Genomic DNA, 15,189 nt, shown 5'->3' on the forward strand with positions numbered 1-15,189 from the left:
TGTTGTTGCCTTTTTTTTTTCTTTATCGATCCTCCCGCCTTGGCCTGCCAAACTGTTGGGATTACAAGCGAGAGCAGTGCCCGGCCCCTACTGCTTTGAAACCTCGGTTCTTTGCAGGTCCTGGAAAAGAAAGTGAAGGGGTCGTACAATAGCTCAAAACCCAGGTAACCCTTCCAGGCGCGTCCTCAACTCGGCGTCACTCTTGACAAAAAGTTTGCCCTTTGCGCCCGATCCCTCACACCAGAGAGCACCGCAGGCACGGAGGGACGGAGAGGACTAATGGGACCTGGGAGGACCCAAGGAAGTTGGGGAACTCGGACTCTTTTCAGTGTTTAAAAAGCAGAGGCCCGCTCGGAAGGCATAACAGGAGAGTCTAGCAGTGCGCCTGGACATCAACGGCACTAGGAGGTACCTTTGCCCCGCCCCAAGGCTCCTCGTTCCGCCCCCTGCCGCCAAGCAAGGAATCCGGCGCCGCCGGTCGGGGGTAGTATTTACGACAGTGCTGGCGCTTTGCGGCCGGCCGCACAGCTGCTGACGCGTCGGGAGGTGGAGCCTAGGGAAGCAAATTCTCCTGGCCGCCTCAGTTCAGACGCGGCTACTGTGACCCACCTGCCTCCTCCGCAGAGCAATGGCGGTGTCTGCCCGGTCCGCGCGGACCTCGCCCGGCTCAGGTAGGCTTAGGACCCCGCCCTCCGGCGGAGAGTTCCTAGGAGCGCTGCTCTCAGAGGGGCGGGGGCGGGAGGACGCCCAGTGTCTCCAGGTGAGGCGGGGGGGGGGCCTCTGTGGGGAAGGGGGCGTGCTGTGAGACATTTGTAGCCCGCGGCTTCTGGATGATGATGACATTTGGGAACACTTTGCTGTTAGGGGACTGTAGTCTGAGGGGTTCTGGGACATTAGGGGATCTTGGAGAAGGGGCTGCACTGCAGGGATGTTTCCTATAGTCAGATCATTGAGGCAACCTCATTGAGCCAACTCGGGTGGGCGGAAGCTCTGGGCTGTTGCTGCTGTGATTTCTTTGATTTGAGGTGGAGCCCACCCCCGCACACACATTTTCTCCATTTATTGGTTGCAGATAAAGTACAGAAAGACAAGGCTGAACTGATCTCAGGGCCCAGGCAGGACAGCCTAATGGGGAAACTCTTGGGTTTTGAGTGGACAGATTTGTCCAGCTGGCGGAGGCTGGTGACCCTGCTGAATCGACCAACGGACCCTGCAAGCCTGGCTGTCTTTCGTTTTCTTTTTGGTGAGTCCAGTTTATGGGTGGGAGCAATTTGGTTGGGAGTGAAGAATGACAATCTCTATTTTTTGGTTGCAAGTAGACTTAGCTCCCTTTTCCTCAGAGCTGAAGACATTGGTATAAAAGAAGAGGTCTTTGCGAAGTTAGGATTAAACCTGCTTTGTCTCCTACAGTTAGGATTTACTTGGTGGTCAGAAATGCTTTTTTTTTTTTTCTTGGACGGACTTTTGCTCTTGTTGCCCAAGCTGGAGTGCAATGGCGCTATCTTGGCTCACTGTAACCTCCACCACCCGGGTTCAAGCGATTCTCCTGCCTCAGCCTCCCGAGTAGCTGGGATTACAGGCGCACACCACCACACACGGCTAATTTTTTATTTTTTTTGTGTGTGTGTGTTTAGTAGAGACGGGGTTTCACCATGTTGGTCAGGCTGGTCTCGAACTCCTGACCTCAGGTGATCCGCCTGCCTCGGCCTCCCAAAGTGCTGGGATTACAGGTGTGAGCCACCGTACCCAGCTAGAAATGCTATATGATATGTAGAGGCAAGGCAGCAGTGACCCATTTTGCTTGTGGCATGAAGTTGCCCAGAAGACTCAGAGAAACAGAGCAGGGGGCCACAGGGACCATACATTTTGGCTGTGACTCCCTAATCAAGAGCTTCTTAACTGAGGCCGCAGCATGGTGTGCTTGGAATGGTTTACAGATGTGCGGAGATACTAGTCCCCTTAGCCCAGTAGTTCTCAACTGGAGGGAGTTTTGCTCCCTGGGAGACAATTGGCAATGTTTAGAGACATTTTTAGTTGTCACAACTTGGGGGAGGAAGAATAGGTGGCTGCTGGCATCTCTATAGAGGTCAGGGATGCTCCTAAATGTCCTGTAGTGCATTGGATAATCTCCCTCAATAAATAATTAACCAGCCCAAAATGTGACTAGTCCTGAAGTTGAGAAACCCTGCCTTATCTCAAGCTGGCTTCCTGATCTGAGTAGCCTCTTCTGTTTATTCCCAGGGTGTTGACGAAATGCAACTGTTTTTGGAGTGTGCCAGGAAGCAGAAAAGGTTGAGAAGCACTCCCAGAGCACTTTCTTTCTTTCTTTTTTTTTTTTTTTTTTGAGACAGAGTTTCGATCTTGTTGCCCAGGCTGGAGTGCAATGGTGTGATCTCAGCTCACTGCAACCTCCGCCTCCCAGGTTCAAGTGACTCTCCTGCTTCAGCTTCCCGAGTAGCTGGGATTACAGGCATGCACCACCACACGTGGCTAATTTTTTTGTATTTTTAGTAGAGACGGGGTTTTTCCATGTTGGTCAGGCTGGCCTTGAACTCCCAACCTCAGGTGATCTGCCCACCTCAGCCTCCTAAAGTGCTGGGATTACAGGCGTGAGCCACCATGCCCGGCCTCCCAGAGCACTTTCTGAAGCTCAATAGGATGGATCTTTATAGCTGTCAAGACCCTAACGGTTTTTATAGCATTTTGTGCATTTCTGTAATTTAATCCTCTTTGTAGTCCTGTGATGTATTCCCCTTCTCACAAATGGGGAATTGGTTAACCAAGCTGCAGGGGCTGTTCTAGATGGCACAACAGATGTAGTACTGTGCAGAGTAGGCACTCAATAAGTAATACTGAATAAATGGCAGAGCCAAGATTAGAAAAGAAGTCTGACCCTGGAGCTGCACACTGTCAACTGTGTTCCACTGTATTCTACTGCTTCGTTAGCTGAGGCCCAATGACCAACTCCCCTATTGCCTTCTTAGGGTTCTTGATGGTGCTAGACATTCCCCAGGAGCGGGGGCTCAGCTCCCTGGACCGAAAATACCTTGATGGGCTGGATGTGTGCCGCTTCCCCTTGCTGGATGCCCTACGCCCACTGCCACTTGACTGGATGTATCTTGTCTACACCATCATGTTTCTGGGTGAGGGGAACTGTGGGAAATATTGACTGGCCTGCCAGAAACACAGAAATAGAAGCATGCTGGTGAATGGTCAAAGTCTTTGGCACCTTATTTCACTTCTGCTGTGATCAATTTCATGCTGTTGACCTGTGTGTCACTTAAGCTGTGATCCCATAATTCTTTTTAAAATATTAAAATAACATTTAATTTTCATTTAGTTTTATCTGATTATACAATGCTTGATTTTTCTTAATTCCAACCATATCCTGGTCCAGGGAAACTGGGCCTGTGGTGATCTCTTGACCTCTTAATCCTCTCCCTACAAATCCCAGGGGCACTGGGCATGATGCTGGGCCTGTGCTACCGGATAAGCTGTGTGTTATTCCTGCTGCCATACTGGTATGTGTTTCTCCTGGACAAGACATCATGGAACAACCACTCCTATCTGTATGGGTTGTTGGCCTTTCAGCTGACATTCATGGATGCAAACCACTACTGGTATGAGTCTGGGGGGACAAAGGGGAGGGGTTGTCTGGGTCAGAATGGTTATCAGAGATAGGGGCCCAGTGAGGTTCTGGAATTTTTCAGTCATGCTTTGCAAAGTATGGTTACAAGGTCACTTTGATCTAGGTGGATTTGGAAGGGGAAAGGGCCAACTAGTTGGAGCGCTTGGGATGACACAAAGCAAAATGGCTCCATCCCACCCCTTCAGTCTTTCCATATCTCCCCAGGTGCCTTGATTTATTCACCTCTTGTAACCCTCTTAGAGAGAAAAACAGAATACTAAAGCCAGACATGGCTGTTTTCAGATACTTTAAGGGTGGTTATGTAGAAGAGGGAGCAGACTTTCTCTGTGTGAGTCCAGAAGGGCAGAGTTAGAGCCAAAAGTAGAAGTTGCTGTGAGGCAGAGATCATGTCAGGAGAAGAGGGCCCACCAGGGTTGCTCAGCGTTGCTGTTCTGGGAGGAGGTAACCCTTCCCCATTTCTGGCTTAGGTGACTGTCTCTAAGGGGAGGTGGAGAAGGGATTTGGAGATAAGGTGGTAGGGCATTTGACCTTAAGGATTCTTTATATGTTGAGTGAAAAGCAATAAAATAGGTGTCAATAACATGAGTATGGGGAAAAAAATCTCAAACATTGAATTCAGTAACAGTCATTAAGTTTTATTTATTTTTCTTTTTATTTATTTATTTTTAAATAGAGATGGGGTCTCACTTTGTTGCCCAGGCTGGTCTTGAACTTCTGGGCTTAAGCAGTCCTCCCACCTCAGCCTCCCAAAGTGCTGGGATTACAGGCATGAGCCACTATGCCCGGCCTATTTGTTAATACACACATATAAAACCCCTTTGGTAAAACTTGAAACTCATTCAGAACGGCCAGCTCTGATCATAGAGAATTAAGAGGCAGTTTTGATGGAATATCTCTGAAAAGTTTCATTGTGGGGATATTTGTTGAGATGGCGTCTCACTGTGTCGCCCAGGCTAGAGTGCAGTGGCGTGATCATAGCTCACTGCAGCCTCAACCTTCTTGGGTTCAGGTGATCCTTCCATCTCAGCCTCCTGAGTAGCTGGAACAACAGGTGTATGCCACCACACTCAGCTAATTTTTAAAATTTTTTGTAGAGATGGGATCTCACTATGTTGCTCAGGCTAGTCAAAAGTTCCATTTTTATGACTATGCATTTTGAAAAAATCACTTATCATTTATTCAGGGTTTTCCACATCGCAGGCACTGTACTAAATATTTAGAGTTTTTCCTCATTAAAACCCTATAAGGTTGATGGTGCTGTTCACATTTTATGTTTTTTGGAGTCAGGGTCTTGCTCTGTCTCTGAGGCCAGAATGCAGTGGTGCAGTCATAGCTCACTGCAACCTCAAACTCCTGGGCTCCAGAGATTCTCTTGCTTTAGCTTCCCAAAATGGTATTATAAGTATGAGCTACTGAGCCTGGCCTGTTCACATTTTAAAGATAAAGAAGCTAAGTATTATCGACGAGTGAAGAATTTGCCTAAGGTCAGCTAGCAGTTAAGAAACAGAAGTGAGTCCGGGTGTTCATGACTGCAGAGTCCAGTGCTCTTGACCACAGTGTAAGCTGCCCCTTTCCCAGCTTCTACTTCTTGAAAACTTGCTTTGCTTCTGCTTCCCCCGAGTACATCTGGTGTTAGTAGCCTGGGTCTATCAGTTCTCTTCCAGAATACAAGCTGTTAGCAGGGACCCTCTTATACTGGATCCTGGCATCCAGGTCTATGAAATGTTAGTTTATGTTGTGTGTTACTCTGCTGTTGAGTGTTTTGATTTTTTTTTTTTTAAATAATACACTGCATATTTATTTACACACACATAGCTTTTCAAACACTCCATCAAATTCCTCCCCTTTTTCAATAATTTTCTAGTATTGTAGTCCTTTTTTCCTGATTTGATCCATTAGAACAAACTCAACTGGGAGCTAACAAGAAATACTGAACTTTTTGCTGTTATAACTTAGTAGCAATATTTCTTCTATGACTTGTATAATCACGTAAATTTGCTCATATAATTCTAAAAGGTCTCAGAATAACCAGGGAGGATATGGGAGATGTGCCCAGGATAGATAGGATTATCGTGTATAAACGGAAAGATGGAGATGTAGCTGCATTAAGCAGCTCCCCCCTCAATGTTTACCTCCCTCGGTATAGGTCTGTGGACGGTCTGCTGAATGCCCGTAGGAGGAATGCCCACGTGCCCCTTTGGAACTATGCAGTGCTGCGTGGCCAGGTACAGCATTTTAGGACAGAGGGAGGAGCTCCTTGACAGCCATGTGATCAGCATGGCCATCCCACTGCCAGACTACACTCTCCGCTGCCTCCCTGGATCTTCTGTTTTTAGTTTTTACCCTTTGCTGGAAAGCTAGGCTGGCTTCTCATTTTTTCCAATCCCTTAATCTCTGAATTCTCTTATTTGTCAAGGAAAGACTAGAGCTTTGTCCCTGCTAGATTGGAATCCTCATGACAAAGAGAAAGGATTCAGTCTGTGCTTTATGACTTCTTCCTTGGTGCCTGATACTGTCGCTGGCATTGTTTGGATGTCAATAAATGCAGTTTGGATGAGGTGAATTTCTGAGATGAATGAGTAGAAGACGGGGTCTATTCTTCCTTGGGCCCTGGAATCAGATCAGTATTTATTTTATTCATTTAAAAAAAATATATAAGTAGATTATTTGGGTCAAGGACTGTAATATTTGGGTCAAAGACTGTAACTCAGGAGCATGGATTCAAGTTGTCCTAACTATATGCTCCTTATTTTATTCTTGCCTATCTGTAGAAAAGATTCTTTTTGCTTGAACTTTGTGTCACATTTTATTTTCAGATCTTCATTGTGTACTTCATTGCGGGTGTGAAAAAGCTGGATGCAGACTGGGTTGAAGGCTATTCCATGGAATATTTGTCCCGGCACTGGCTCTTCAGTCCCTTCAAGTGAGTGGCAGTCATGGTGGAGGCCTCTTTGAGGCATGGGTACAGAGCAGGTGACTCATCTCTCTCAGTAATGGCACCTGTTCCTACTTTGCCTGAATTTGCCATGTGCCTTCCTTTGTCCACTCATCTCCCTATTCAGCAGAAGCAGAGTCAGTGGTATCAAAAGATTGAGCCCTAGCTGCTCTTGGGAGATATATGGTATAGGTGGGCAAGAAAGGAAAAGAAATTTAAAAAGGAAAGGAAAGAGCCAGAACTGGCTGACTTGGTGAGTGAGCCAGTGCCCTCAGCAGCTGCCTTGGATGGTGCCTGTGTCCTTGCCTTGCCACTCTAGCCTCCCATCAGAGCCCTGCAGCTGATGTACTGAGAAGATGGTCACTCACTGTTCAGCCTCTGACAAAACCATTATTACCACTTCCACAAAACAAAGGGTCACCTTTCTGATTTCTGTCTTCTTCCCATTTCTTCTTTCCTCTTGTTTTACTTTATTCTCTTTCTTCTTCCCTGTTATTTTCCAGTTCCTGAAGTTTGACTTCATTATGATGTTAGCCAAGCATTCACCTTTTAATCACCTTTTAAAGTGTCCTCTCACTCATGACCTCCGTGGGGAACCTCCCTTCCACAACACACACACATCTCAGTCAAATTTTGTCCTAGGAGATCTGCCCTTGCTTATTACATAGGATATGTTAGAAAACATTGAACACCTAAAGTGTGTGAAAATGCAGAGGGGGCTGGGCATGGTGGCTCATGCCTGTAATCCCGGCACTTTGGGATGCTGGGGTGGGAGGATTGCTTGAGCCCAGGAGTTCAAGACCAGCCTGAGCAACATAAGACCCTGTCTCTACAAAAAAATTAAAAAAACAGCTAGGCGTGGTGGCACGTGCCTGTGGTTCCAGCTACTTCGGAGGCTGAGGCAGGAGGATTGCTTGAGCCCAGGAGTTTGAGGCTACAGTGCACCATGATCATGCCACTGCCTTCCAGCCTAGGCGACAGAGTGAAACTTCGTTTCAACAACAACAACAACAACAACAAACAACCTAGAGGAGTGTCTTCATGGGTGGATTATGTACCTTAGGCATCTACCCAGCCACTGGAGTAGCCAAGGCACATTCGTGCTGTGAATGTGCTTTGATGTGTTCTCCAGTGGGCTGGTGCTTGAACTTTCTCCATGTGTTTGCAGACTGCTGTTGTCTGAGGAGCTGACTAGCCTGCTGGTCGTGCACTGGGGTGGGCTGCTGCTTGACCTCTCAGCTGGTTTCCTGCTCTTTTTTGATGCCTCAAGATCCATTGGCCTCTTCTTTGTGTCCTACTTCCACTGCATGAATTCCCAGCTTTTCAGCATTGGTCAGTATCGGTAGCCTGGTAGGAAACAGGAACCACAGTTTTGCAGGAAGGGACTAGCCAGAGGCATTGTTTGGGAGTGGGAGAGGGTGGTGTGAGCAGGAGCTAAATTGAACCCAGGGCAGTCACTATGAAGTAGGCATAAATGGGGATAAGAGGACTGGGGCTTCTGGGCTCAGTTAGTATGTTGTACAGTAGGGAAATTCCAGGAAGAACAAATATCTTACAGTTAAGAGCTACTTTCTGACCGGGCGTGGTGGCTCAGGTTTGTAATCCTAGCACTTTGGGAGGCCGAGGCGGGTGGATCACCTGAGGTCAGGAGTTCGAGACCGGCCGGACCAACATGGTTGAAACCCCGTCTCTACTAAAAATACAAAAATTAGCTGAGCATGGTGGCGCATGCCTGTAATCCCAGCTACTTGGGAGGCTGAGGCAAGAGAATCGCTTGAACCCAGGAGGCAGAGGTTGCAGTGAGCTGAGATCACGCCACTGCACTCCAGACTGGGCAATAGAGAAAGACTCTGTCTCAAAAAAAAAAAGAAGAACTACTTTCCTTTTTAGTGGAACACCTGGGAGAAGTCTCCTAAGGGAACAGGGTTGAAGAGGCCCAACCAAACTCCTGAAATATGTATTTTCTCCCTGCTTTCCTAGGTATGTTCTCCTACGTCATGCTGGCCAGCAGCCCTCTCTTCTGCTCCCCTGAGTGGCCTCGGAAGCTGGTGTCCTACTGCCCCCAAAGGTTGCAAGAACTGTTGCCCCTCAAGGCAGCCCCTCAGCCCAGTGTTTCCTGTGTGTATAAGAGGAGCCGGGGCAAAAGTGGCCAGAAGCCAGGGCTGCGCCATCAGCTGGGAGCTGCCTTCACCCTGCTCTACCTCCTGGAGCAGCTATTCCTGCCCTATTCTCATTTTCTCACCCAGGTTTGTAGGGGCTGTGGAGTGTACAGCAAAGGCTGGGCTTAGAAAGGAACGGATGACAACAGTTGGGAAAGAATGGGGCTGGTTTTGCAGCCCCTTCTTGGTAGGGGATGGGGTCAGTGTGAGAAGCATTGAGCTGATTCCCCTCTGCGCTGCCTTCCCAGGGCTACAACAACTGGACAAATGGGCTGTATGGCTATTCCTGGGACATGATGGTGCACTCCCGCTCCCACCAGCACGTGAAGATCACCTACCGTGATGGCCGCACTGGCGAACTGGGCTACCTTAACCCTGGGGTGAGATGTCTGATGCTGACAATTTACTGTTCTTCAGAGCCCCCTTGTGCTTTGGGGTCTGGTTTTGTCTTACACACACCATAAAGCAAAACAAATTTGAGTCTGCTTTGCCTTTTCTCAAGAGCCAGATTGAACTGTCTTTTGTGTGGGTTGAGATAGGGCAATGCATTCATTTCCTTGAACTGAGATTAGATTCAGGAAAAGTAAGCACCACTAGCCCAACAATGAAAAATTCATTCCAAAAGGCAAGTTCCATTTTTTTCTAGCCAGAATGGGCAGCAGGCAGGGATCTCATTGTGCCATTGGCAGTGCATGACCTGTCTTGGAAGTTGATAATGATGAGGTGGGACTAATATGGGGGTTTGGGGCAGGTATTTACACAGAGTCGGCGATGGAAGGATCATGCAGACATGCTGAAGCAATATGCCACTTGCCTGAGCCGCCTGCTTCCCAAGTATAATGTCACTGAGCCCCAGATCTACTTTGATATTTGGGTCTCCATCAATGACCGCTTCCAGCAGAGGTGGGCAAGGGGAGCAGAGAGTGGGAAAAAATGAAGCACAGTTCTTTTTACCAAGATGAACAGCCCTTGCTTCCTGGTATTGTCTTGCTTAAAAAGCTGTCCTTCCTCTAGTGCATGTCCCCATTGATCTGGTTGTGGGCATAGCTGGTTGCTTCCAGCAGGGGGCACCATCATCCAGGAGAAAAGTGAGTTGACTTGTTCTTTACACAGTACCTTCTCAGGTAGCCACTAACCCCCATTATTCCCATGCTCCAGATCTCTTCTGCCTTCTCTCTCTGCCCTGGACTGGCAATAACATGCTGACACAGGCCATTTTTTCTACTTCTATTCCCTGTCCTTAGGAATGATGATGAAAGGGAGAGAACTGGAAGTTCTGGTGGGTGGGTGGCTGTGATGTCCTTAGAACATGGTTTTCTTTCCTAAGGATTTTTGACCCTCGTGTGGACATCGTGCAGGCCGCTTGGTCCCCCTTTCAGCGCACATCCTGGGTGCAACCACTCTTGATGGACCTGTCTCCCTGGAGGGCCAAGTTACAGGAAATCAAGAGCAGCCTGGACAACCACACTGAGGTGGTCTTCATTGCAGATTTCCCTGGTATGGAGGAAAGTGAGGAGAGGCTTTTCTGTCTTTCCTCCTGGCTTCCTTGGCCAGGGACATTCCATGTGGTGGGAGGGGAGAGGGAATGTTTTTGAAACCTAAGGGGATGATGGTGGTAAAGGTGTGATGTCTCTGTTCTGGCTGGGAGTGAGTTCACTCTGCAGTGGGGTGGGATGATGAACTCTGTTGGTCTGGCAGGACTGCACTTGGAGAATTTTGTGAGTGAAGACCTGGGCAACACTAGCATCCAGCTGCTGCAGGGGGAGGTGACTGTGGAGCTTGTGGCAGAACAGAAGAACCAGACTCTTCGAGAGGGAGAAAAAATGCAGGTATTTTGCTGGGATTAACAACAGCAGAAAGAACTGAGTGCAGTGGCTCACACCAGTAATCCCAGCTTCTTAGGAGGCTGAGGCGGGAAGCCAGGAATTCACAGTGAGCCTGAGCAACATAGTGAGACCCCATCTCTAACAATTTTTAAAACAATGGCAGAAAGCTTAGATGAGCCAGATTCATTTATTATAGACTGAAAATATTTTACCATAGCAGTAATACAGTGGAGCTCAAAAAACAAGGGCCCCTGGGACTGTGAATAGCCTCATCCAGGATTCTAGAGGTCAGTTACTTTCAATTCCAAAACACAATTGAGTAGAAAGAAGCCAAGAGTCATAGAGTCATGGCTAGAGAAAAGCTGATGAAATTTATCCATTTCTTCTCCCTTGTCAGTTGCCTGCTGGTGAGTACCATAAGGTGTATACAACATCACCTAGCCCTTCTTGCTACATGTACGTCTATGTCAACACTACAGAGCTTGCACTGGAGCAAGACCTGGCATATCTGCAAGAATTAAAGGAAAAGGTGGAGAATGGAAGTGGTGAGTGTATGAACATTTGGGCTGAGATAGCCTCTGGTTTCAAGAAGTCAGGGTTATGAATGATGTTCTAGCCATTCAAGAATGAACTTGAAGTCTCTAGCTGGCAGAAGGGGAGTTCTAAGGGGAGAGAGTGATCCATCTCAGTGATTCCTCTTTTTTCTGTCTTCCGGGCAGAAACAGGGCCTCTACCCCCAGAGCTGCAGCCTCTGTTGGAAGGGGAAGTAAAAGGGGGCCCTGAGCCAACACCTCTAGTTCAGACCTTTCTTAGACGCCAACAAAGGCTACAGGAGATTGAACGCTGGCGAAATACTCCTTTCCATGAGCGATTCTTCCGCTTCTTGTTGCGAAAGCTCTATGTCTTTCGCCGCAGGTAAGTTCACAACAATATTTGTCATTGCCATCATATGTTGGCAAGCTTGGTAACTTTCCCCTGGGGAGAGTAACTCTAGAGACTGTCATACAGGAAAGGACAGTTTAGCTCTAGATATCTTTTCCTGCCATTCTTCTTGATTTACTGGAAGAATAAGTGGCCTATATCTGATGGCCTGCTTTCTTGTTCTGCCTCAGCTTATCTCCAGCCTCTCTGTGGGCTGTTCCTACCCTATCCTGGAATCCTCTACCAGACTGTATAAAGAGTGGGGTACCCTTCCAGCTGGGAGATGGAGGGTCACTTGGGGGGAGATTCCCATATATGCCTGTGTGGGAGGAGTGAGGACCAGGTGCCTTCTAAGGGCTTTAGCTGAAATTCTTCCGGTGAAACAGAAGTTTGAACTTGGTCGGCTTTTTCCTGTTTTTCAGCTTCCTGATGACTTGTATCTCACTTCGAAATCTGATATTAGGCCGCCCTTCCCTGGAGCAGCTGGCCCAGGAGGTGACTTATGCAAACTTGAGACCCTTTGAGCCAGTTGGAGAACTGAGTCCCTCAAACATGGATTCTTCACATTCTAATCCTCCTGAGTCAAATCCTGATCCTGTCCACTCAGAGTTCTGAAGGGGGCCAGATGTTGGGTGCAGATGTAGAAGCAGCCAGGCACAGACCTATTCTATGCAATGGACATTTATTTGAAAAAAATTCTCAAAAGTTTTTTGCTTTTTTTGGTGGGGGGGGAGTCTAAAGCTGTTTTTAACTCCGAGATTACAACTTAGAGGAACCAAGGAAATAAAGCAAATAAGATTTAACAACCCAAGATTAAGAGGCCAGGAGGAGGTTAGAAGCAATGTGAAACTGTCCTCCTAGGATAAGGTTTAAAGTGGCTTTTTGGGGGCTGGGTGCCGTGGCTCACGCCCGAAATCCCATCATTTTGGGAGGCTGAGGTGGGCAGATCACTTGAAGCCAGGAGTTCGAGACCAGCCTGGCCAACATGGCAAAACCCCGTCTCTACTAAAAATACAAAAATTAGCCAGACGTGGTGGCGGGTGCCTGTAATCCAACTACCCAGGAGACTGAGGCATGAGAATCACTTGGGCCCAGGAGGCGGAGGTTGCAGTGAGCCAAGATCGAGCCACTGCACTCCAGCCTGGGCAACAGAGCAAGACTTCATCTCAAAATAAATAAATAAAGTGGCTCTTGGGGAAAAGCAATTTAATGTACCACGATGAATAGCTAACTGTTCCCAAGTGTTTGCTATGTGCTACACACCGCGTGAGCAGTGTTACCTGCATTATCACATTAGGCTGAGAGGTAAAATAATTTGCCCAAAGACATACAGCTAGTGAGGGACGGACTGATGGTTTGAACTTAACGTCTGTTTGACTTAAGGTCCTGCACCCTGCCACTTAATAATTTTCAGAATCACTGATAATCTGAAATAATGCAGCTTAAAACGTGTTTTCTTAATTAAAAGTATAATTGGATGGTGGTCAGGTTGTAAGTGCACACAAAGTAATTTATCTTCATTGCAATTTTGGTTCCTTCTTTGTTCCTATTATCTATATACACCCAGTAAGTGTTTCACTAGCAGTTATGAGAGCAGTCAGAATAGCAGCATCAAAGTTAAATAAGGAAATCTAGATGATTGCTAGATTTTCTCTAAAAATAAGCTTAGTATTTGGTATTATTCTAGCCTTTGGTGAGCAGAAGGGGAGGTAAAGTAAGAACCAAATTTAGTAAGGGATTAGGGAATGCTTAGACATTTTGTAGGTTTGGGTGTACAAGGGTAACTCAGGAAGCTCCTCAGTTCAGTGAAAATTCAAAGGGTTGGCACTGAGCTAGGAAGCGAGAATGCAGGGTTATAAAAAAGGGTCCCTGCTTTGGGAGCTCATGGACTTGTAGCAGAGACTGGTAGTAAATTGGCAGTCTCAGTAACTTCTGTAAATGATTGCATCTCTTTGCAGGCTTCTCTTCCCATACGCTCTCCCACTCCTCTTTGGACAGTGTTCCGGGGGTTCTTTCCTAAGCAACTGCTTTTTCAGTATACATACTTCAGATGATTGTGTCTACTCCAGGATTTCCAACAATGATAGGTTTCTTTCCTGTGCCCTAGACGTATAGGTCTAAGTTCCACCTGGATATCCCACAGGGCTATCAAGCTCAGTTCATCCTAAACAGAACTTACATTCATCCCCAACTCAGACTTGCTTATTCTTCATTATTGAATGGCAGCTCTTTACCTTAGCCAAGCTGTTATCTCTAGGTCATCAGCCTTGACTCTTCCCTTTTCTTGCATTTCTTATAATTGCCAAGTCCCATCAATTTTACCTCCTGGATACCTCTTGAATCTATTTTTTTTAAAGACAGGGTTTCAGTCTATCACCCAGGCTGGGGTTCAGTGACACAATCTTGGCTCACTGCAGCCTCCACTTCCTGGATTTAAACGATTCTTCCACTTCAGCCTCCCATGTAGCTGGGACTACAGGTGCCCACCACCATGCCCAACTAATTTTTGTATTTTTAGTAGAGACGGGGTTTCCCACGTTGGCCAGGCTGGTCTCAAACTCGTGACCTTAAGTATCCACCTGCCTTGGCCTCCCAAAGGGCTGGGATTACAGGTGTGAGCCACCACGCCCAGCCGAATCTGTTTTCATTACTACCTATATCTGTATTTTCAACCTTTGTGTTAGCATCTAGTTAGGGATAGACCAGGACAGGGCTGACATGTTAGTTGTCAAGCAGATTGCCACCCTCCCCCACCACTGAGGAGGTCAAATGGGGTTTGGTGGAAAATCCCTAATTCATTCAAGGTATTATATGGGCAAGCAATGGCTGTGGCACAGGGTCCCCGATTACTTTGTAAGAATGGGTGGGAGGGACGCTGATTTTCAATGCTTTTGCAGATCTTCTCTCATAGTAACACGATAGAAGATACCTTGCCACTATGTTGTTTGCCAGCAAGTTTAGCTCTTTCCTTCTGTTTGCCAAACTCACTGTACCTACTGGACTGGTAACAAAAGTCCCAAGAGTTATTTGGGAGAAGACACTTGAAAAAGTATTTTTCTAAATATGGGCAAGGATGCTGCCCTTCCCCAAACTGTTAGTATACCACCTCTCTGACCAATTTTCCCAAGGAAGATGTTGGGGTAGGGTGAGGCGGAAAGAAAAAGTGGTCATGTAAATACTAGCAATAAAAGCTGTTCAGTGGGGTAGAGTTGGGTTGCAACTGTAGCCATTCTAAAAATGGGCTATCGATGTCCTTTTAGCCAGAAGACTTTAGTATACATCCTCATTCTACCCTCGGGATTTGGATCTTTGCCCCTGATGGGTATCCATCCCCTTTGAAACTTTTTAGAAAGGCAGGTTATATACAGAATATTCAACCTAAAGACATTCCCTTAAGTCATACTTTCATGCTTTCTAAACTATAATCACCCTTATCATCCCCTGCTGTTATGCTTTCCCTCTGCTCTCTGTGGCTTAATGTTCATCTACCACCTTATTAACCTTCAGGATACCTTTCCCCTAGGCTGGGCAGGACACCACTATCCCCTTAGTCCACAAACTCCCTGAAGGTTGGGGAATCTTTGTTTACTTAGCAAATACTGAACATTACCTTAAAGCGGTTACTTTGGAAAACTTCTTATGCTATTCTACCAACTTAGAGGCACCTATCCATGCTCATTCCCTAATGTAGCTAATATG

General features: G+C 46.9%; 1 protein-coding gene across 1 annotated transcript; it reads left to right on the forward strand.

Moving 5' to 3' along the window:
• The first annotated feature begins 495 nt into the window (after positions 1–495).
• On the forward strand, positions 496–12,973 carry GGCX (gamma-glutamyl carboxylase). The gene is made up of 15 exons (XM_054475400.2): positions 496–671; positions 1,073–1,243; positions 2,985–3,143; positions 3,455–3,620; positions 5,796–5,874; positions 6,466–6,572; positions 7,753–7,916; positions 8,565–8,830; positions 8,992–9,123; positions 9,495–9,646; positions 10,071–10,240; positions 10,442–10,572; positions 10,967–11,114; positions 11,289–11,484; positions 11,913–12,973. The coding sequence occupies exons 1-15, from the start codon at positions 629–631 to the stop codon at positions 12,103–12,105; spliced, it is 2,277 nt and encodes a 758-aa protein (XP_054331375.1). The 5' UTR covers positions 496–628; the 3' UTR covers positions 12,106–12,973.
• Positions 12,974–15,189: the final 2,216 nt, after the last annotated feature.

The sequence above is a fragment of the Pongo pygmaeus genome, chromosome 12, assembly GCF_028885625.2.
Source record: "Pongo pygmaeus isolate AG05252 chromosome 12, NHGRI_mPonPyg2-v2.0_pri, whole genome shotgun sequence".
In the NCBI taxonomy this organism is placed as follows: domain Eukaryota; kingdom Metazoa; phylum Chordata; class Mammalia; order Primates; family Hominidae; genus Pongo; species Pongo pygmaeus.

Excerpts from the sequence above, each read along its gene's own strand:
- GGCX (XM_054475400.2), top strand. The coding sequence starts at position 629 with ATGGCGGTGTCTGCCCGGTCCGCGCGGACCTCGCCCGGCTCAG. Across the intron at positions 9,124-9,494 it reads TGGGCTACCTTAACCCTGGG|GTATTTACACAGAGTCGGCG; the intron begins GTGAGATGTCTG and ends GGTTTGGGGCAG. Across the intron at positions 10,241-10,441 it reads CTTCATTGCAGATTTCCCTG|GACTGCACTTGGAGAATTTT; the intron begins GTATGGAGGAAA and ends TTGGTCTGGCAG.